The 23,491-nt window shown below is 40.7% G+C and overlaps 1 protein-coding gene across 3 annotated transcripts in view; it reads left to right on the top strand.

The window, feature by feature from the left end:
* Nucleotides 1–3,020: 3,020 nt before the first annotated feature.
* wdhd1 (WD repeat and HMG-box DNA binding protein 1) overlaps nt 3,021–23,491 on the top strand; it is a 54,283-nt gene continuing 33,812 nt past the window's right edge. For 2 of the 3 annotated variants that reach the window (XM_029729343.1, XM_029729345.1), the window contains exons 1-9: nt 3,021–3,115; nt 3,766–3,849; nt 4,488–4,599; nt 9,209–9,360; nt 10,427–10,538; nt 10,695–10,745; nt 12,736–12,831; nt 14,800–14,892; nt 21,420–21,526. In XM_029729343.1, the coding sequence (XP_029585203.1) occupies nt 3,773–3,849; nt 4,488–4,599; nt 9,209–9,360; nt 10,427–10,538; nt 10,695–10,745; nt 12,736–12,831; nt 14,800–14,892; nt 21,420–21,526 (800 nt within the window). In that variant the 5' untranslated portion in view covers nt 3,021–3,115; nt 3,766–3,772. The remainder of the gene's footprint in view (nt 3,116–3,765; nt 3,850–4,487; nt 4,600–9,208; nt 9,361–10,426; nt 10,539–10,694; nt 10,746–12,735; nt 12,832–14,799; nt 14,893–21,419; nt 21,527–23,491) is intronic. The other variant, XM_029729344.1, reaches the window with a different exon arrangement.

The raw sequence follows: 23,491 nt of genomic DNA on the forward strand, positions 1-23,491 counted from the left end.
AGGTCATTTTGCAGGGCTCTGGCAGTGCTCCTCCTGCTCCTCCTTGCACAAAGGTGGAGGTAGCGGTCCTGCTGCTGGGTTGTTGCCCTCCTACGGCCTCCTCCACGTCTCCTGATGTACTGGCCTGTCTCCTGGTAGCGCCTCCATGCTCTGGACACTACGCTGACAGACACAGCAAACCTTCTTGCCACAGCTCGCATTGATGTGCCATCCTGGATGAGCTGCACTACCTGAGCCACTTGTGTGGGTTGTAGACTTCGTCTTATGCTACCACTAGAGTGAAAGCACCGCCAGCATTCAAAAGTGACCAAAACATCAGCCAGGAAGCATAGGAACTGAGAAGTGGTCTGTGGTTACCACCTGCAGAACCACTCCTTTATTGGGGGTGTCTTGCTAATTGCCTATAATTTCCACCTGTTGTCTATTCCATTTGCACAACAGCATGTGAAATTTATTGTCAATCAGTGTTGCTTCCTAAGTGGACAGTTTGATTTCACAGAAGTGTGATTGACTTGGAGTTACATTGTGTTGTTTAAGTGTTCCCTTTATTTTTTGAGCAGTATATATCCAATATATATCAATATATATCAATATCCATTGACTCAAGACATTTGAGCTTTTCATTTTTTAAATACATAATTCCACTTCGACATTATGGGGTATTGTGTGTCGATCAGTGGCACAAAGCCTCAATATAACCCATTTCAAATTCAGGCTGTAACACAATAAAATGTGGAAAAAGTCAAGGGGTGTGAATACTTTCTGAAGGCACTGTAAAATGGATACTGTTTCATGTTAGCACTTTCTAGAGAGGCCAGATACCTCATTATTCTGATATATTGAATTATGGTCTTCTTAATATTGTTTCTTCAAAATGCTCAAATTCTCAACCACCCAAACAACCTTTAATAACATTCATTCCAATTTCCCTACATGGATACTATAGGCTACCTCCAAATACAACCAATAAATGCTCCATTGTCATACCTCTTTTCTGTGACATTATTTTCTATGCAGAACAGACGGTCAAGAAATATATATCTTATATTCGACTGACTATCTTTGTTTTCTAATAGAGAACCTGTTATCGCATCAACAAAGCAAATATCCTTGCTCTAGTAGAAAAGCACTGCTCACATTACACTTAACCATGCCCTTACCGCTGATCTGTAAAATAACTTAATAGTATGGTAATATTTGCCTTTCAAATGTGGGAAAACAATTCAAAATGCTCTCTGCAAAGAGCACCTTTGAATGTTATTGCTTTCCAAAGAGTGGGAGAAATAAGAAATAGAAGGCACTTTCTTCCTCTCTATGCAAGACTAATTCAGATTTTGAAGTCATTTGTTAATTTACAAGTAATTTATTTTACACACTCTTAATTTTTGCTATCTGGCGTTTAGATTGATCCTCACCACCTTCTCAAAGCGCATTGGAGAAGAAAGTGCGAGGGGAGGGACCCAATATGGTTGAAAAAGGGGTGAGGAGATAGGATGCGAGAAATCATGGAAAGACACATTGAAATTCAGTCAGGGGCAGCGTCCCTATTCTCCTCCCTTATCCATAAGCACAATTCCCATCATGGATTTAACAATGGTGGAAGCTCCCTCCCGGCAAGGATAACACCAATCCATGCTTTTAAACCTGAGCATTTTCCTTCCTCTTCAGCAACTGAGTTAGGAAGGACGCCTGTATATTTGTAGTGACTGGGTGTATTGGTACACCATCTAAAGTGTAATTAATAACTTCACCATGCTCAAAGGGATATTCAGTGTCTACTTTTTAAAATGTTTTAACCATCTACCAATAGAAAATCATGGAAAGACACATTTAAATTCAGTCATGGGCAGCATCCCTATTCTCCTCCCTTATCCATAAGCACAATTCCCATCATGGATTTAACAATGGCAAAAGCTCCCCCCCCCCGGCAATGATAACACCGATACATTGCTTTTAAACCTGAAGTGTGGAGAATCGTGACACAGACAATGTGTCTAGATAATGAGGAAAATAAATATGGTTTCTCAATGGACAGAGGCAGGAGCCATACTTTTATTGATCTGCCCATACCACAGAAATGAAATATGAATGTGTCTCAGATTATCCAGTTATCATTGCAGTCAGACCCCATCCAGAGCTTAACATTGTAACACTGTATGAGGTATCTTATTATATACAGAATTCATTAAATCACAGACGATTCTGTGATGGGATTGTATGTCTTTGGTTTAGGCTCATTTGCAGTAATCAGTCAACATGAGCACACACGTTGCACAGGTTACACACACACAGACACCCACACACATACTCACACACACACAGGCTTTATTGGAGACTATTGGATTTCATTGCAGTAATATTTAGAAACAGCTGTCTGCAGCAGCCTATTTCCTGTTGTGCTTATGAAATTACTCTAGCGAGACCTCTCAGCCAATAGAAAGTATACCAAGATCAGATCGTCTGGGCCACATGGGTTTGGAAAGAGAGGACAGGTACTCACCAGTGGAGGCTGCTGGGGGGAGGATGGCTCATAATAATGTCTGGAACTGCGCCAATTGAATGGCGTCAAACCATGGGGTTGATGTATTTAATACTGTTCCACCAATTCCGCTCCAGCCATTACCACGAGCCAGTCCTCCCCAATTAAGGTGCTGTGGTCCTGTGGTACTCACATATTGTTGTTTGATACAAATTTCGTTGCCCAGTCTTCTGTGTATACAATACTTTTTTGTATAATTTTAACTCTTGACAATGATGTGAATAAACATACAACTCTTTGAAAATGAATGCAAGGATCTTAGCCTATACAGGAAGTTAGATTGAGAGGTTGAATTAGTTTTGAGCAGAATGAAATTATGGATGATTTGATTGAAATTCATTTATAATTTATATTTGAAAACATACAAAGTCGCATATCTACTGCCTGACTACATGACAAAGTGAGGTAGATGGATTTTTGCTGGGGCTCGTCTTTTTTGGGCACATGGGAGGAGAAAAGGAGGAGTCGAGGGAGTGGTGATTCTTGACGTCGCTGGCGGGAACTCTGAAGCTCTTCTGGTTCCTTGTTTTCAACAGCGCGGGATTTTCTGCAGTCACATAAAGAGGATTCTATACAGTAAGTTTGGTTTTATGATCCCTGTTTCACTAATCTCCTGTAACGTGATATATTAAAAGAGAAGATTTCAAACGTTTTGAATGATTACGTGATTTTGTCATGTGTTTTTTTTTTAGCCAGTTAGCTATTTTGAGCTGTTATTCTACCCCAGTTAGCTAACGCTAGCTAGTTATGTGGTTCAAACGTCCTCGTACATATGACACAATAGAATACATTTTCAAAGGAAGTGAATTGCACGAATAGACTGGCTGCAAAAGTAGTTAACAAACTAGATCACTTGACTAAGTCATAGATAGTGAAATGCAATGTTCGTTATTAAATAAGATGAACGATACTGTAACTGTGTTATTGATCCACAATTGGAAATTTGATTGCAGTTGCGTATAGTAGGTAGGTAGCTAGCTAATAGTAGTGAATCAAACGGGTACCAAGGCAGCCAATAACCTTAGCTATACGACAGTGGACATAGGCCTAACAGTAGACAGCAATAAAATAAACAGCACATCAATACTGTTTAGTGAAGTGGAACTCGAGAAGAAGAATTCAAGTATGTTAGCTAGTTCATGTGTATGTACAACATAAATGGGAACATGTCATGCCACTTCCACATTTGCATCACCTCTCATTCTCTGACAATGCTATCATTTCAGTAGAGCAATGCCCTGTGAAAGAAAGCCAATGCGCTACGGCCACTCGGAGGGACACACAGATGTTTGCTTCGATGACACTGGAAAGTAAGTATAACTGAACCAGCCACGACAGCTGGAACATATTCACTACCAGCGTAACCTCCCGCCCATAAAGTAGCAGCTGAACATGTCTCATCTGATATTTTGGTTAAAAGACTTGTCACAAAACATGAAATTAAGCAATATGCCACATTACTTATTACTTATACATTTTTTGTTTTTAAAACATGGTCAAAACATGGTCATCAGGCAAAAAAAATATTTTGCTGGTAAAAAAATCTGAGTGGCTGGTAGATTTTTCCATCTACTTGTACCTGCCACAGTGGCTGGTTGACCAAAAAGTAAATGTTAGGCCCTGGTCATCAAATAGGCATAAAATAAATGTAAAATACACAACTGAAATATTTGTTTAAAGTAATGTGAATTGATTTTGATTTATAAGTGATACGCACTAATGGCAGTCACTACCATCATGGGACTTTTATTTATTGTTTTATGCTGTGATGGAGCGTTCAACCCATCATGCATTTAATGTTTAAAAAATAATAATTGAAACCATTACTTTTTTATAATCGAACTGACCTCAAAAAGCACTAATCTCTCAGCACTAATACATATTGTCCAGGTAGTAATATAAGTATAGAGGCAGTCGCTGAAATTATTCTTGCCTGACATTCTCTCAGGTATATAGTCACTTGTGGAAGTGATGGGGATGTGAGAATATGGGAGAGTCTGGATGACGACGATCCCAAGTCCATCAACGTGGGGGAGAAGGCCTATTCTTTAGCCTTGAAGGTGAGTCTCATACCAGTCTGCCATTGACAAAGTAACCAATGTGTTGCACAGCAAATATGCAATAAGCCTACTCAATGTGGTTGCCAATGAGGTACTCCAGAGACATGGCTGTAGACTCTTAGACCCCATAGGAGTCTACAGCCATATTACAGGTCTACCAATGTGGTTGATGTCAATTCTATAACACTTCTTATTTTTATTATCTTCCTGGGGTCTACAAGAAACACACAACATGACGAGTAAGAACACACTTATACACCATTTAGACAAGGACAGTCACAGAAATGTAAAATATAACAATATACAAACAATACAACAAAAATAATACAAACAATATATGTGTTTGTGTTTCCCCTCACTGTCCCTGCTGTTCCATGAGATTTTTTAATCTGTTTTTTTAAAGATAATTTTGCTGTTTGCTTGAGTAATTTGAGATGGGAGTTCCATGCAATCATGGCTAGGGCTGTTGCAGTCATGAAATTTTGTCAGCTAGTGATTGTCAAACAAATAACTGGCGGTCTCACGGTAATTGACGTTAATTAACATTAACATAAGCACGTTTAGCATCTCCTGGCTTCCACGCATAGCCTACAAGCCACTTATGCAGTCCTTTGGAACATCTACATTTTTAAAAGTCGAATAAATCCATTTAATATAGCCTACCCCATCACAATAAATCCATTACTTATTTTAGACAGGTCTAAAGAAACATGATATGAAGAAAAGTCTATTTCAGAGGAACAGAAAAGCATACTCTGCGTTGTCCTTATGTAGGCCCTGATATGGCTATGCCATATGGCTGTGGGCTACACTAGTTCATTTAGCAGAAAAGATTTGCTCAGAATTCTGTGGCATTATTATTTCTTTTAACCCTTTTTTCTCCCAATTTCAATTACGATCTTGTCTCATTGCTGCAACTCCCCAAGAGGCTCGGGAGAGGGGAAGGTCGAGTAATGCATCGTCCGAAACATGACCCGCCAAACCGCGCACTTTAATGCCCGCTTAACCTGGAAGCCAGCTGCACCAATGTGTCGGAGGAAACACCGTTCAACTGACGACCAAAGTCAGCCTGCAGGCGCCTGGCCCGCCACAAGGAGTCACTAGAGCACGATGAGCCAAATAAATCCTCCCCGGCCAAACCCTCCCCTAACCCGGACGACACGAGGCCAATTGTGCGCCGCCCTATGGGACTCCCGGTCACGGCCGGTTGTGACACAGCCTGGGATCAAACCCAGGTCTGTAGTGACGCCTCAAGCACTGCGATGCTTGAGGTGCTGCGCCACTCGGGAGGCCCTGAGGCATTGTTTTGAAAAATATTTTATAGTATGAAGAATACAATTGAACACAACTTCATAAATATTCTGTTTTGAACGTTTTAACAAAGAAACTGGTCCTCCTATATTCTTAATTTAGAGTTATTTATGCCATGTGATACAAACTTTGGGCTATATGTTTAGATTTTTTTATACATTCTAAGGCTACCTGATGGGACTCTAATGATTTTGAAAAAGCCTCAAGTTGCACACACTTCATCACTCTCTCATTCACAATTTGACAAGCACTTGATAATATTCTCACCAGGCCTCAAATTTCCATGTGGCATCCCCCTTGTGTGGGTGTAATGCCCCCTAAAAAATCCATGCCTTTTGCGGCCAAAGGGGCCATTGTGTCCTAGGGCTGAATATAATAATTATAATTATTATATGAATATTATAATTATAATTGCCGTGCTCCGAAGCACATCTCACTCACTCTTAGATGTAGCCGATGCCCGTCACGTGATCGGGTCCTTCTCAAAGGCATTTCAGTTAAGAAGTAGGCTACAAGTGAATGAAGAGAGACACATCGGGACGCAACTGTGTGCATCCCTCTAATCAAATTCCGAGGCGCATATTAAAGATGTCAGAACTGTCCACATTTAGCCTACTTTTCGTCAGCCAACAGGATGAGTAGGCCTAATGAACAGTAAAAGCACTAGCCTATGTCAATGTACTAGCCGCCATAGTACAAAAGTTGACCAATTCTGTTGATGATGCAACATATCAGAATGTTTAGCTTAATGTTGATAAACTAAACTCAGCAAAAAGAGAAACGTCCTCTCACTGTCAACTGCGTTTATTTTCAGCAAACTTAACATGTGTAAATATTTGTATGAACATAACAAGATTCAACAACTGAGACATAAACTCAACAAGTTCCACAGACATGTGACTAACAGAAATTGAATAATGTGTCCCTGAACAAAGGGGGGGTCAAAATCAAAGTAACTGTATCTGGTGTCAGTATCTGGTGTGGCCACCAGCTGCATTAAGTACTGCAGCGCATCTCCTCCTCATGGACTGCACCAGATTTTCCAGTTCTTGCTGTGAGATGTTACCCCACTCTTCCACCAAGGCACCTTCAAGTTCCCAGGCATTTCTGTGGGGAATGGCCCTAGCTCTCACCCTCCGATCCAACAGGTCCCAGACGTGCTCAATGGGATTGTGATCCGGGCTCTTTGCTGACCATGGCAGAACACTGACATTCCTGTCTTGCAGGAAATCACGCACAGAACGAGCAGTATGGCTGGTGGTATTGTCATGCTGTAGGGTCATGTCAGGATTAGCCTGCAGGAAGGGTACCACATGAGGGAGGAGGATGTCTTCCCTGTATCGCACAGTGTTGAGGAAATAGAGCTGCTGCACGGGAGCTTGGTCTTAATGAGTCGATGATAAGACGTTGGAAACAGCAGCGTGAGGAATTGACTCAGTGCAAAAAGACAACTAAAGCTTACTGCTAATTTTTTATTTTTTGTTACAAGCCGTGTTTCGTTAAAGCCTATTTATTTTTGTTACAAGCCGTGTTTCGTTAAAGCCTGTGTAAAGTTAATTTGTTTCAATGTACCGGTAGGCACCTGCGGCTTAAAGACATGTGCGGCTTATTTATGTTCAAAATAATATATATTTTTTAAATTCAGTGGGTGCGGCTTATATTCAGGTGCGCTTAATAGTCCGGAAATTACGGTAGTTGTTTATGGTTCATTGAACAAGCATGGGAAACAGTGTTTAAACCCTTTACAATGAAGATCTGTGAAGTTAATTCGTAAAAATCCAAATATCTTTGAAAGATTGTCCTGAGAAAGGGACGTTTCTCTTTTTGCTGAGTTTATTAGGCTATTTCTCCACATTATAAGCGCAGCAAAGCGCACACAGCATTAGGCTATACGTGCGCATTTTCCAAATGCTATCAAATAGCGGGAAAACACTTCTCAAAAGTGACTACAAATGCAGCTATGCATGTAATGGTTTATTACAAAGGTGCATTGTTATAGTGAAAATGGTCTTCCTCAAACTTGAAACTCACGTGTAGCCTATGTATGCCAGTTAGACTCTACACCAGTTATAACGCGGATTAATGTGCTCAGTTGTAAGATGTTATTTGGCCACCAGTTGGGATACAAACCTTATCAAAATAGGCTAGGCTACATGAGGTGTGCGACTATAATTTGAAGTTGCAAAGAAAAAAAGGCATTTACTGTTTCTTCCCTTACTGCACAAGCTGGGCATCATTCACAAGTGATAGGCTAATACTGTCACCTATAAGACTGTTATTAATTTAATGTTTAATTTACATATACTAAATAATATGTGGTGAAATTGGTTTTGATTTAGAATGGACCATTATCATGCACCTGTCTCAGAACAGTGGCATGGGAAGAAAATATGTCATCTATGCACTGAAATAGCGAATTGAGGACACTTTTCCCGTAGTTCATTTTCATGCCAGCCTGGTAGGCTATATGCCTGTTGTAGGCCTAGTCTATAGAAAGCTGATGGGATCCTCGCTCTCATATATTTCCCCTCTATCACTCCAGTGCTTTACACTGGGAGGTAAATACAGATTTATGCAAATACTGTAATGTTGATGACTTAGTTCTTTCTTGTCAATTGTTTCTATGAAGTTGCCATTCAATTGCTCTGCCATTATTATTGTATGAGGTATTGTTGGTGGGGTTACCCCTGTGCTGTGACGTGTGTCTTATCTTTTCTCTCCTCTGGCAAACAGGCTACACTCTAGGCAGTCTCTTTTGCAGATTTGTGTGTCTGGTAGTGGTACTCCATCTAGCCTACTCTTTTCAATTTCGGCAGGGTTAATACCTGCCTGGCGCCCCAATTAAAAAAAAAAAAAAAATATATATATATATATATATTTACCCCTCTCTAATAATACCGCTACAATCCTCTCTAAGCTTTACAGGGATATGACTCTGAACGTATACAGCAACACCTCCCCATAGGCATTCCTGTTTTTTCTGTAGATGTTATATCCTTCTATTGCTACTGCTTTATAATCAAAGGAACTATCTAAGTGAGTTTCAGAGATGGCCGGTATATGAATGTTATCCGATGTTAGCAAGTTATTGATTTTCATGAACCTTGTTTCTAAGGTTACATACTTAGTCAAGTTGTACATACAGTATGGTAATATTCAAACAGTGCTATTGCTCGATATATCCTCTCTCCGTTACAAATCTAGGTTTATTTGTCATATTCATGGCATTCAGTGAGTGTACAATGAAATTCTTATATGGTTGTTATCTAACTTTGTCTTTTCTTCCCATAATATATAGAATGGGAAGCTGGTCACAGCAGCCTCCAACAACACAGTACAAATCCACACGTTCCCTGAGGGTGACCCAGATGGCATCCTCACCCGCTTTACCACCAACGCCACCCACGTCACCTACAACAGCAGCGGCTCCAGAGTCGCTGCCGGATCCAGGTACTGTAGACGGACACCCATAGAAATAGAATGACTAGAATATAATGTAATTTCTGTGTTACCACCCCTATGTGCAGAGCTCAGAGCAAATTGCTAGAAGCTGAATAAATTATATTCTGCATGTCATTATCCTCCTTTACAATCAGTTCGGCAATGCAGATATCTACGTTTATTTCCTTGTCATAAAAATGTGTTTCTGGTTTGATGGTTATACTAATGGTTATACTAATGATCCCAATGATCCCAACTTTTGACCAAATAGACACGAAACAGCTTTCAATTCCTTTCTGATTAGTCTAAGACTGTAAGTCAATAGCTGCTTGCTGTACGCATTGATTCTCTAAACAGGTGTATCACAGAAATGAAGACTCTGCCCATATCTCTGGATTGATTAGGCCATTTTCACGTGGCTAATATCCGTTTGAATATTGACTTTATCAATACAGGCATCTGAGGCCTGTTGAGGGTTACAGATGTAGGATCTTAATTTGAGCCAGTTTGCTACAGCAGGAAAATGTGAATTATTATGTGGAATATCGTTAATGGCCATTTTTGTAGGGGATGATCAATCAAGTCTGAAATTTTAAAGTGAAAATGATATATTTTAGAAGTGTTTTTAAGTCTTGAGTACATTACAAGTTTGCATTTCCTGCTGTGCAATAGGGTGATCAAATTAAGATATGGCATCTGTATGATATCCACCACTGATTTGAGGAAATTAGTTTCTTGCGTCTATTTCTTTATGCATATCTAACTGATCTAGATATGTAATACTGTATGTGTTTGATACAAAGTAAAAGTTGGAAGCAGAGCACTTACTACTCAATTTATTGTTTGCATGATTTATTCATCCATTCCTTAATTCATTCCTTCAATCATTTTATTTCCTCACTCATTCACTCACTCCCCAGAGATGAGATTTTTCTTGACTAATCAAGAATTCTTGCTTTAATGAAATTATCCATTCATATATTATTAAATCTGACATACCCCTAGCCCAAACAATGATTTTCTTTATTACCTCTGTTCTGATCACATCCCTTGTGTGTTCGTGCTCCTCCCTCAGTGACTTCATGGTGAAGGTAGTGGAGATGTCCGACAGCAGTCAGCAGAAGACCCTGCGGGGACACAGTGCCCCCGTCCTCAGTGTCACCTTTGACCCCAAGGATGAGTTCCTGGTAGGAATCATCTACAACGTTACCCTTACCACCACTAATTTTACAGATTTTGACATGATATTTAATTAGCTAGATACTGTTATTGTGCATTGGGAATAGACTAGAATGCTTTATTCTTACAAGAAAAAAGTATTTGTCAAACCTTTCTCTTCTCAGGCCTCTGCTAGCTGTGATGGATCTGTAGCTGTGTGGAAGATTGAGGAACAGGTAACAAGTCATCACCCCACCTCGTATTCTGCTCTTCTGTTTAGCTCATTGTCATTGAAATCCTTGGGCGGGCCGCCTAAGGGTTTTTTCCGGATGCCTACATCCAAACTGTAAAAAATATATGTATACAGTACCAATCTATTTTATACATTGTTGAATAATAGTGAAGACATCAACACTATGAAATAACACATATGGAATCATGTAGTAACTAAAATAGTTAAACAAATTAAAATATTTTTACATTTGAGATTCTTCAAAGTAGCCACCCTTTACATTGATGACAGCTTTGCACAGTCTTGGCATTCTCTCAACCAGCTTCACCTAGAATGCTTTTCCAACAGTCTTGAATGAGTTCCTACATATGCTGATCCCTTGTTGGCTGCTTTTCCTTCACTCTGCAGTCCAACTCATCCCAAACAAACCATCTCAATTGGGGAGGTCGGGTCATCTAATGCAGCACTCCATCACTCTCCTTCTTGGTCAAATAGCCCTTACACAGCCTGGAGGTGTGTTGGGTCATTGTCCTGTTGAAAAACAAATGTTAGTCCTACTAAGTGCAAACCAGATGGGATGGTGTATCTCTGCAGAATGCTGTGGTAGCCATGCTGGTTAATAAGTCTGCCTTGAATTCTAAATAAATCACGGACAGTGTCACCAGCAAAGCACCATCACACCACCTCCTCCATGCTTCACATGCAGCGATCATCCGTTCATCTACTCTGCGTCTCACAAAGACACAGCGGTTAAAACCAAACATTTCAAATTTGGACTCATTAGACCAAATGACAGATTTCCACTGATCTAATCAGGCCCAAGCAAGTCTCATCTTCTTATTGGTGTCCTTTAGTAGTGGTTTCTTTGCAGCAAGTGGACCATGAAGGCCTGATTTCACGCAGTCTCCTCTGAACAGTTGATGTTGAGATGTGTCTTACTTGAACTCTGAAGCATTTATTTGGGCTGCAATTTCTGAGGCTGGTAACTCAAATTAACTTATCCTCTACAGCAGAGATAACTCTGGGTCTTCCTTTCCTGTGGCGGTCCTCATGAGAGCCAGTTTCATCATAGCGCTTGATGGTTTTTGCAACTGCTCTTGAATAAACTTTCAAAGTGTTAAAGTAATGATGGACTTTTGTTTATCTTAGCTTATTTGAGCTGTTCTTGCCATAATATGGACTTGGTCTTTTACCCAATAGTACTATCTTCTGAATACCACCCCTACCTTGTCACAACATAACTTATTGGCTCAAACGCATTAAGAATGAAAGAAATTCCACAAATGAACTTTTAACAAGGCAAACCTGTTAATTGAAATGCATTCCAGGTGACTACCTCATGAAGGTGGTTAAGAGAATGCTAAGAGTGGGTAAAGCTGTCAAGGCATAGGGTGGCTACTGTGAAGAATCTCAACTATAACATATATTGTTTCTGCTCTTGCTCTATCAACTGCCATTTGAAAGTATATTTAAAAATTATATCTGGGTCGTTTAACACTAAAGCATTTTGCAATGTTAAATGAAAATGTGTCTGTCTTATTGGACAAGTCCAGGTAGTCCCTCCCCAGTTTCAGGCAGTTTTCTTGCCTAATGTAGTCCCGTGGTAGAGCATGGTGTTTGCAACGCCAGGGTTGTGGGTTCGATTCCCACGGGGGACCAGTACGGAGAAAAAATGTATGAAATGTATGCATTCACTACTGTAATTCGCTCTGGATAAGAGCGTCTGCTAAATGACTCAAATGTAAATGTAATGAACATGGCAGTGTTGTTGCATTAGAGCAGGGTTTCCCAAACTCGGTCCTGGGGCTCCTTCTGGGTGCACGTTTTGGTTTTTGCCCTAGCACTACACACATTATACAAATATTCAACTTATCAAGCTTTGATTATTTGAATCAGCTGTGTAATGCTAGAGGAAAAACCAAAACCTTCAGGGACCGAGTTTGGGAAACCCTGCGTTGGAGTGATCTGAGAAACTCTGCTTTGGATTCATTCAGACTCAGGTGACCAGCTGGCCGCTGCTGCAGAAGTCCAATGATGTCATCAATGCCAAGTCCCTGTGCCGACTGGCCTGGCAGCCCAAGGCCGCTAAGGTACTAACTCACTTACCTCTACTTTTTAGGTTATAGACTGTTAAAAAGAAAAATGCTATTTCAACCTCTTTGCAATAAGGAATTGAGACCCAAAGCTCAAGAGAAGTTTCAAGTGTGTATCACCAAGGATACAGTCAGCTGAGTGCATACATTTAGAAAGTTCACAACACATTTTATACTCTTCCCTTGTAGGCGTCACCTCCCCAGCTATACATTTTATGACCCCAATGAGTTTCCCTCCTTTCCCATGTGCAATCTCCATGGTCCTCTTGTTTAGCTAGATGTCAGAATCACACCCCGACCATCCTTGGCCTGACCCTTCTCTCTGATCCTAGGCAATTTCCTCTTATCTGATTACGTCAACCTTTCTAAATACACACAGTTTCAAGTGCATCTGCGCTCTCTGTTCAGTGCGCTCTCTGCTTAGCAGCGGTCTCTGCTCAGTTTGGCAGATGCGTGAGGATGAGATGCCCGTGTGCTGATCTTTTTTCTGCAGTTTACTTGAAGATCACTCCGCGACACACATGATGCAGCGCTGTCGTTCAAGCCACTGACTTTTTATTCCCACTCGCCATCACTCACCGCTGTCATGAAATGGACTCATGCTAGCCACAAGTTCTGACTGAGCTCAATTGTCATGAAACGCGCATACAGCGATAAGTTTGTCTTTCATACAAACTTAGAACGAGGTGTGCCCACAATGTATTTTGTGCGGAGAAGTGCTTTGTAATGAGTCTCTCATAACGAACAAATTAATAAGTAATCAATAAAACGACAAACATCCACAGCATGATGGTAAACCCAGGGAGTTCTTTCAAAACAGGGCAGAATGCTTCAGGAAACAGTGCTCTGACAGTGGAAAAGTCAGCTAGCAAGGAATTGTCATTTTATAACGGATGATGATAAGCAGAAATGAGGGAGTACTAACTAACTCTCATTATAGTAGATGTGAGTTTCTCTTTCAAACAATCCTCTGGCCTTGTACACAGGTAATAGCTAACATTCACTAAGCAAGCTATCTACTGATAGTGCAACCCTAGTAACAGTACAGATGCAGATTAAAAATTATCAGGCCTACAGTACATTTTACTGTAGAAATTATTGTTGAAAACTAGTCTAGGTTGGAGCTGTTGCTGTTTTAAAATACAATAATAATTGTAATTCTTAACTGGAATAAACTGATTGAAGCAAGATGCTTTTTGAGGCGAACACACTCACACAGTTCTGGGTTGTTCATCTACAGCAGGAAGTGGTCTCCTGCCTGACTGAGAAAGCAGTAGATGTTCTGGTCCAGTTTGGAACCACATACCTATGTGAGTCAGGGCTCTCAACTCTGGCGTACTTAAAAAAACAAACTGTTTCTGTACAAGGCTGAGCATGACCTCAGTGTTGCACAGTCAAAAACAGAGCCCAGAATTGACATGCTCTCATTAGGAATGTGTGTGTGTTTTCTGGTCTACATCTGTGTGATGTGATAAATCACTTTATTCCTGTTCAGATTGTAAATTATTTATTGTATTGAAACAGCAACAGTTCCAACCTAGACAGATATGACAGAGTGTTTTTAACGGGGGAAAATAAACATTTATATGGATATTTAATTTCATTGTTATTTGTTTTTGTCTATACTGATATTTATGTATAGTTGCATATTTTCCTAAGCTTGGGTCTCAGGAAAACACAGAATTTCTAATTTGGGTCCCAGGCTGAAAAAGTTTAAGAACCCCTGTTTTAAGGTGACCTATAGTTTTCACCTGTTCAGTACCTCTTTCATGTATTCAGTACTTCTTCTATGCACCATTATTATTTACTCAGGTTAGACTCATGGAGAGAGGATCCTGATCCACTTAGTGACACTTAACCCATTAAGTCAGAGCACCCAGTGGTTTCCATAGTGTGTGTGTGTGTGTGTGTGTGTGTGTGTGTGTGTGTGTGTGTGTGTGTGTGTGTGTGTGTGTGTGTGTCTAGCTCCTGGCTGTTCCCGTGGAGACAACGGTGCAGCTGTACCAGAGAGACTCCTGGGCCCACGTGAGCACACTCTCCGATGACCTTGGCACACAGGTGAGGTCAATGGGTAAAGTGGACACCTGGGGGGCATGTTCAGTAAGGTTACAAAAGGGTTTGAAACGGAAAACAAAATGAAGCGTTCTTCATGGACGGCCTAGTCTGTTTCACAATGTTTTCTCCTCTACCTATTAAACACCACCATGCACGGCTCCACGGTAAGCCTGGGCGATATGGGCAAAAAAATCATATCCTGATTTGTATTTATTGGCGATTCACAATATATCTAGATTTTGAAAACATATTTTTTTCCTCTAAGCTTTGTTGTACAATTTTAAAGGTCAAATAAACTTCATTTCAAATGGACAGCAATAATCTAATGAATTCAGGGCTAGTGAAATGATATGCTTTTTTGCAATCTGTCGATGAGTACGGTTACATGCACACAATGCGGTTATTGTGGATAGAATAGATGAATATATTAGTTTGATCAAAACGTTTACATGCTTTGTAAGAATAACTATTTCCCCTATATTCCTAATTACATGGACACATCTGAAATCATGCTACCTGATGGCACTCTGATAAATGCAGAAAATCACCAATCAAAATAAATGTTCTACCGTGTTATTTTTGGGAAGCATATTTGAGTTTGGTCATATAAAGTTGATGTAAAACTTACTTTCTAGACTCATGCATTCAGTTGTTCCTAACTCACTTCACTCGGGCTATAGAGGGAGTTTCGCACGGCTGGTGCTAGCACATTTGGTCTGCACATACACAGCTGGAGTGACGCTTTGGGTGTTTACATGTGCTACTAATTTGAAAGATTACTCAGAAAACCAGGTGTTTTAATCGGTGTGTGCTTGATTTGAAAAAACCTGACCCAACTATTCTCCTGCTCCTGCTGGCTTTTGCAGATTCTGCCACTACTCTCCTGAAGTTGCCGGTAATAGGTCGGCAACCTTTCTCATGTGGAATGCCAATTTATCTTACCATTTCTACGTACCAATCTGCATGCCAGTTATGGTTTTCATATGCAAATGTTAGTGAAACAGTTTCATGTCTTCATGTCTCAAAATCATTATCATGTGGTTAATCAAAATTCTATCCAAATCTAAATGAAAATTATAAAAGCCTAAAAAGGAACTTCTATTGCCATTGCCAACTATGTAAAAATAGCCTACATAAAGCCAACAAATAAAAACATTGCAGCATGCAGGTAGAAAACATATTGATACAAATAAATATCCTATAAATCACATTGGCTACACATGGCCTGTCTGCAACGAACTTGAAACATTGTATAAACAATTTAACTTAGGTCTGGCCCAAAGGTTGTGCTAGCCAACTTCCAACATTGTATAAAATATTCTAGGCTCTCAGTTTCCTGAGCCAGTGAGCTCGGGACAGACACAGCTGTAGGCTATTTGCGCAAGGGATGAGAAGCAGTGGTTATCTTGGGCACGAGCTCACCGGAGCTGAGTTCCGGCACCTCAAATGTTCTGCTGCTTGAGCTCCTGTTCTTCTTATAGAATATTAGCTAACAAGTATTGTGGAGCTCCTGGACCTAAATATAAACAGTAGCAGCACCCAAAATGAGTACCGGAGCCTATTTCAGTCCAAGTCAAGAACTGATAAGAAGTAATCAGGTAGGCCTATTTCATGATGTTTCAATTGGATCAGAGCATGACATCTTTCCATTTCACGCAGACTGGTTATCGAAAGGGAGAGAGCTGGAAAGATTGATCAAATACATTGAGGAAGTATTGTAATTCTCAATGGATGTAAAAACAGACTTTGTTTTCTTTCTGTTTGAGGGGAAGAAAACATTACTTTGAGAAGCTCCACAGGTCATTAACCTTTCTGGCGCAGGCATTCCGCTAGCGACCAACCTTGACAACATCCGGTGAAATTGCAGAACGCCAAATTCAAAATACAGAAATAGTCATAATAAACATTCATAAAAATACAAGTGTTATACATCGGCTTAAAGATTATCTTCTTGTGAATCCAGCCGCTTCGTCAGATTTCAAAAAGGCTTTACAGCGAAAGCATGCCATGTGATTATCTGAGGGCAGCGCCCCGCTTACAAAAGCATATTTTCCAACCAAGTAGAGGAGTCACGAAAGTCAGAAATAGCGATAAAATTCATCACTTACCTTTGAAGATCTTCATCTGGCTGCAGTCACAAGAGTCCCAGGTACACAATAAATGTTTGTTTTGTACAATAAAGTCCCTCTTTATATCCCAAAAACTCAGTTTTGTTGGCGTGTTTTGTTCAGTAATCCACTGGCTCAAAGGCGGTCAAAACATGCAGACGAATACATCCTAATAGTACTGATAAAGTTCGTCGAAACATGTCAAACAATGTTTATAATTAATCCTCAGGTTGTCAATTGTCTAAATAATCGATAATATTTCAACCGGACAATAGCGTATTCAATAGAAAGGAAAAACAACGAAGGGCGTGCACTCGGTCACGCACGCAAACCAGCACTGCATGATTCTACAGTCCACTGACAGAAAGGTCTGATTCTTCTTAATTTTTCAGAAAGCAAGCCTGAAACAATGTCTAAAGACTGTTGACATCTAGTGGAAGCCATAGGAACGGCAATGTGGGTCCTAACCCATTAGATACTCTATAGGCATTAAATTGAAAATACCCACATCAAAAAAATCCCACTTCCTGGATGGATTTTCCTCAGGTTTTTGCCTGCCATATCAGTTCTGTTATACTCACAGACATTATTTTAACAGTTCTGGAAACTTTAGAGTTTTCTATCCAAATCAACCAATTATATGCATATCCTAGCTTCTGGGCCTGAGTAACAGGGAGTTTACTTTGGGCATGGTTCTCATTCAGACGTCGAAATACTGCCCCCAAGCCATAAGAAGTTATGGTGGTGCGTTAAGCCACTCAGAAATACTATCAGATCCCCAAATTGGCACATTTTATATGCCTACATTTGTGCGCAGGCCAGGTAGCCTATAGGCCTACTTCTATGCGTGTCCTTACTCAACGTTGCCAGGAGCGCTCCAAACAAAGGACGGATGACTAAATTGACAAAACTCGTAAATGGAATGGTTGTGCACTCTGCAAACAATGTGTCCTGTCTGACATTGAGGGGAGACTGGAATAATAATATTGAATGCATTCAAATAAATTACCGTAACAAACAGACTAGAAATTATAGGAATTAATGGTAAATGTATTACTGGTAATGAATGTAATGTATTGGTATGTAATGGGGAATTGATATACACTAACAATCAAACGCAAACAATTCACGCAATTGTTATGAAACAATGAATGTGCATTCTGGAGAGGGAAGTGCATTGTGCATCTGGACGCTTGGTCAATCCGACGTCTGCGTTGGCCATGCAGTATTTATGGTGATACAGCCTCCGCAGAAGTCAGGGCATTCATACTTATTGCGCTTCACAGAGCAGTGCAGAGCTGTTGTCAAGGAAGTGAGTTTCTGTTTAAACAGCATGTAGAACCCCCACCTATATTCAACAAATCATGTCAATACGGAGCTATACAGAGCCTTCTGCATTGTTACAAAATTTGGGAGGCGCATGGCGTTGCGGTACGGAGCTCGATTTGGCCTCTACGTGCCTCTGGAGGCTCTGCGATTGCTTCACACCCTCCATATGGAGCCTTGTGGTGGTTCATTTCTGTGTTATCAAATGAGGAGAGACAAACTTATCACACAAGTCAGAGTTATACCTAAACTAAATCTTTAATAATAAGAGCTTTGCAATAGCAATGAGTTTCAACGATTCACCATTTCTAATGATCTGTTGAGAGTGGCAACACAATGGCTACTGAGATCTTTTATAGCAAAGATCCACCCCCTAGTCGACATAACAAACCACAGATATTAGGAACAGTTCACAAAGTGAGACTTTATAAATGAGAAAGGAGTATCCCGTAGCCAGATAGCATTCGCTATAAATTATCGCTCAGTTTGGCCCCTAAGACGAGGTTGCTATCTTGTTCCTGTTACTCTTAGCACAAAAACACCAACTCATCCAATGGCATAAATCAATTGTCAACTCTAGACACTACCACACACCTCCCCCAAGGCCAAAGGAGGGAGTGACTGGCGCACAGACATTGTGGAAACCAGTAATTGGTTCCCCATTAATCACACCATCCCATCACATGGTTTAACAGATACATTCACATATGAAGACAATGTTCCCTCCTGTCCTCTTCCCTTTCTGATATTCTGCATAGCACCAGGGACATGTAAAAGACAAGCCTGACCTCTCCCCTTTCTGGGCCCCAGCTGAGGGAAGAAGTGCAACTGCCAACACCAGAGTCCGAAGGGATACATTCTAATAACAAGTATATCACATAAGCATATTATGCAGATAAGACATGATAAATCAGGGCACTTTCCTAATGAAAACCCAATTCTCTCAATTGGAAGCTAAAATTACATTTAATCTCCTAACAAACAATTTCAATATCAAACATTTCAATTGCATAACAATTCCATGTGACTATGGTAACTAGAGGGTGTATACTTTCCCAGGTACAGTTTATGTCGTCCTGTCATCAGTCATAATGTCTCAGATGACAACCGAACTGACATCCACACTCATCAAGTTCCAAAACATATCTCCAACTGGTTTTATCACCAAAACATGGTTCCCTTTCCCCATTTGTTTGATGTTCCCAGACTCTCTATATTTAACAAAGGCTATTCAACAGTCCTTCAGTAGGGTCAGAAAGAGAGGGGAAGGGAGAAAGGTATTTATGGGGGGGTCATAAACCTTACCCACAGGCCAACATCATGACAAGTGTTTTTCATTATTTTTACTATTTTATACATTGTAGAATAATAGTGAAGACATGAAAATGATGAAATAACACATATGAAAACATGCAGTAACCAAAAAAGTGTTAAAATAATTGAATTATATTTTAATATTTCAGATTCTTCAAAGTAGCCACCCTTTGCCTGATGGCAGCTTTACACAGTCTTGGCATTCTCTCAACCAGTTTCATGAGGTAGTCACTTGGAATGCTTTACCAACAGTCTTGAAGGAGTTCTCACATATGCTGAGCACTTGTTAGCTGCTTTTCCAAACCATCTCAATTGGGTTAAGGTCGGGTGATTGTGGAGGCCAGGTCACCTGATGCAGCACTCATCACTCTCCTTCTTGGTCAAATAGCCCTTACACAGCTTGGAGGTGTGTTTTACGTCATTGTCCTGTTGAAAACAAATGATTCTCCCACTAAGTGCAAACCAGATGGGATGGCGTATTGCTGTAGAATCACTGACAGTGTCACCAGCAAAGCACCATCACACCTCCATGCTTCACGGTGGGAAACATACATTCGGAGATCATCCGTTCACCTTCTCTGCATCTCACAAAGACACGGCGGTTGGAACCAATAATCTTCAATTTGGACTCATTAGACAAAAAGACCGATTTCCACCGGTCTAATGTCCATTGCTCATGTTTCTTGTCCCAAGCAAGTCTCTTCTTAGAAGAAGAAGTCTCTTCTTCTTTAGTAGTGGTTTCTTTGCAGCAATTGGACCATGAAGGCCTGATTTCACACAGTCTCCTCTGAACAGTTGATGTTGAGATGTGTCTGTTACTTGAACTGTGAAGCATTTATTTGGGCTGCAATTTCTGAGGCTGGTAACTCTAGTGAACTTATCCTCTGCAGCAGAGGTAACTCTGGGTCTTCCTTTCCTGTGGCGGTCCTCATGTCTTGAAGTAATGATTTACTTTCGTTTCTCTTTGCTTATTTGAGCTGTTCTTGCGATAATATGGACTTGGTCTTTTACCAAATAGGGCTATCTTCTGTATACCATCCCTACCTTGTCACAACATAACTGATTGTCTGAAACCTACGAAGGAGGAAATAAATTCCACAAATTAACTTTTAACAAGGCACACCTGCTGGTTAAGAGAATGCCAAGAGTGTGCAAAGCAAAGGGTAGCTACTTTGAAGAATCTCAAATATAAAATATATTTTGACTTGTTTATCACTTTTTTTTGGTTACTACATGATTCCAAATGTGTTATTTCAAAGTTTGGATGTCTTCACTATTGTTCAACAATGTAGAAAATAGTAAAAATAAAGAAAAACCCTTGAATGAGTAGGTGCGTCCAAACTTTTGTGTATGTGTCTGTTACTGCTCGACTAAAACAATCTCGGTCGACCAACAGCCTAACGCCAAACAATTGACCAGTCGACTAATTGGGGTTAGCCCTACACTCCACCAACCTACAGGAACACCATAACCTGAACCATTGATTTTTAACTTAATGCAAGTTTGGCATGAAACATATTGTAGGTTTGTTTATCCATAGCACTATTTGAACTGTAACTTTATTTCACAGCAGTTATTGGAAACTGAGGTGTTATTTCATTAGAAAAGCATTGCACGCTCTATAAACCACCTCACCCACACTTCACTTGGTATACATTGGTAACGATATGGAAAATGGTCTGTTGCTCCCATGTAAAAGGGTGGTTTTCCATCTTTAATGAGTAATTTTCTCACCTCCACCTCCTCTCTCCATCTTTCTCCATTCCTTGCTCCTTCCACCAGGCAATAAACGTTGTGGCATGGTCGCCCTGTGGGAAGTTCTTGGCTGCAGGGAGCATCGGGGGTTTGCTAACGGTCTGGGACGTGGAGAGCAAGCTGTGTGTGGAAAGGTATGAGACAGAATCACACTGAAACTCCTAGAAAGCAATATTCGATTCGCTCAATTGATTTAGTTTTATATTTCAACTCGACTGACTGTGTTCTCCTTGCTTTGGTGAAGCATTTGAGTGGAACTGTGCAGAGCTGGGTTCAATATAAGTTCAATAGTCATTTAAAAAAAACTTGATTGGGTTTGACTGATCTTGCCTGGCACAATGGAATAGTCCCAATTTAGAAATGCAAATTTGGGTTCATTTTGGTGCCGACTAACCGGTCAACAAACGGTTAACTTTTTCCAAACAGTAATATTACGTGCATGCATGCATACAAGGAAAATACATTTTTTATTAAGAGTTTAAAGTGGAACTGACAGTTACGCAACATGTAACGTGTTGGTCCCATGTCCCTGAAATGTTCCATTTTTGTGTACACATTTGTTTACAGTGCATTCGGAAAGTGTTCAGGCCCCTTGACTTTTTCCACGTTTTGCTACATTACAGCCTTATTCTAAAGTGGATAAAATAGTTTTTCCCCCTCATCAATCTACACACAATACCCCATAATGACAAAGCAAAAACAGGTTTTTAGACATTTTAATACATTTGCAAATATAAAAAAACATATCACATTTACATAAGTATTCAGACCCTTTACTCAGTACTTTGTTTAAGCACCTTTGGCAGCAATTACAGATTCAAGTGTTCTTGGGTATGACGCTGCAAGCTTGGCACACCTGTATTTAGGGAGTTTCTCACATTCTTCTCTGCAGATCCTCTCAAGCTCTGTCAGGTTGGATGGGGAGAATCGCTGCACAGCAATTTTCAGGTCTCTCCAGCGATGTTCGATCGAGTTCAAGTCCGGGCTCGAGCTGGCCCACTCAAGGACATTCAGAGACTTGTCCCGAAGCCACTCCTGTGTTGTCTTGGCTCTGTGCTTAGGGTTGTTGTCCTGTTGGAAAGTGAACCTTTGCCCCAGTCTGAGGTCCTGAGCGCTCTGGAGCAGGTTTTCATCAAGGATCTCTCTGTACTTTGCTCCATTTGTCTTTCCCTCGATCCTGACTAGTCTCCCAGTCCCTGCTGATGAAAAACATCCCCACAGCATGATGCTGCCACCACCATGCTTCACTGTAGGGGTGGTGGCAGGTTTCTTCCAGACGTGATGCTTGGCATTTAGGCCAAATAGTTTCATCTTGGTTTCATCAGACCAGAGAATCCTGTTTCTCGTGGTCTGAGAGTCTTTAGGTGCCTTTTGGCAAATTCCAAGCGGGCTGTTGTGCCTTTTACTGAGGAGTGGCTTCCATCTGGCCACTGTACCATAAATACCTGATTGGTGGAGTGCTGCAGAGATGGTTGTCCTTCTGGAAGGTTTTCCCTTCTCCACAGAGGAGCTCTGGAGCTCTGTCAGTGTGACCATCAGGTTTTTGGTCACATTCCTGACCAAGGCCCTTTAATATCGAGAAGCTGATTAAACAGTGTGATCTTTACACAGGTGCACCTTGTGCTGTGAACAATAAAAGGCCACTCTAATATGTGCAGTTTTGTCACACAACACAATGCCACAGATGTCTCAGGTTTTGAGGGAGCGTGCAATTGACATGCTGACTGCAGGAATGTCCACCAGAGATGTTGCCAGAGATTTGAATGTTCATTCCTCTACCAACGTAATTTTAGAGAATTTGGCAGTACATCCAACCAGCCTCACAACCGCAGACCACATGTAATCACGCCAGCCCAGGACCTCCACATCTGGCTTCTTCACCTGCGGGATCATCTGAGACCAGCTACCCAGACAGCTGATGAAACTGAGAATTTCTGTCTGTAATAAAGCTTTTTTGTGTGGAAAAACTCATTCTGATTGGTTGGGCCTGGCTCCCCAGTAGGTGGTATAAATGAGTCAAGAGTTGAGTCATCTACTTTATGAAATTACAGTCTGATGCGCTCCAATCTTTGAATTCAACTTCAATTGCGCTGCTTTCG

This window comes from Salmo trutta, chromosome 33 (assembly GCF_901001165.1).
Source record: "Salmo trutta chromosome 33, fSalTru1.1, whole genome shotgun sequence".
In the NCBI taxonomy this organism is placed as follows: Eukaryota; Metazoa; Chordata; class Actinopteri; order Salmoniformes; family Salmonidae; genus Salmo; species Salmo trutta.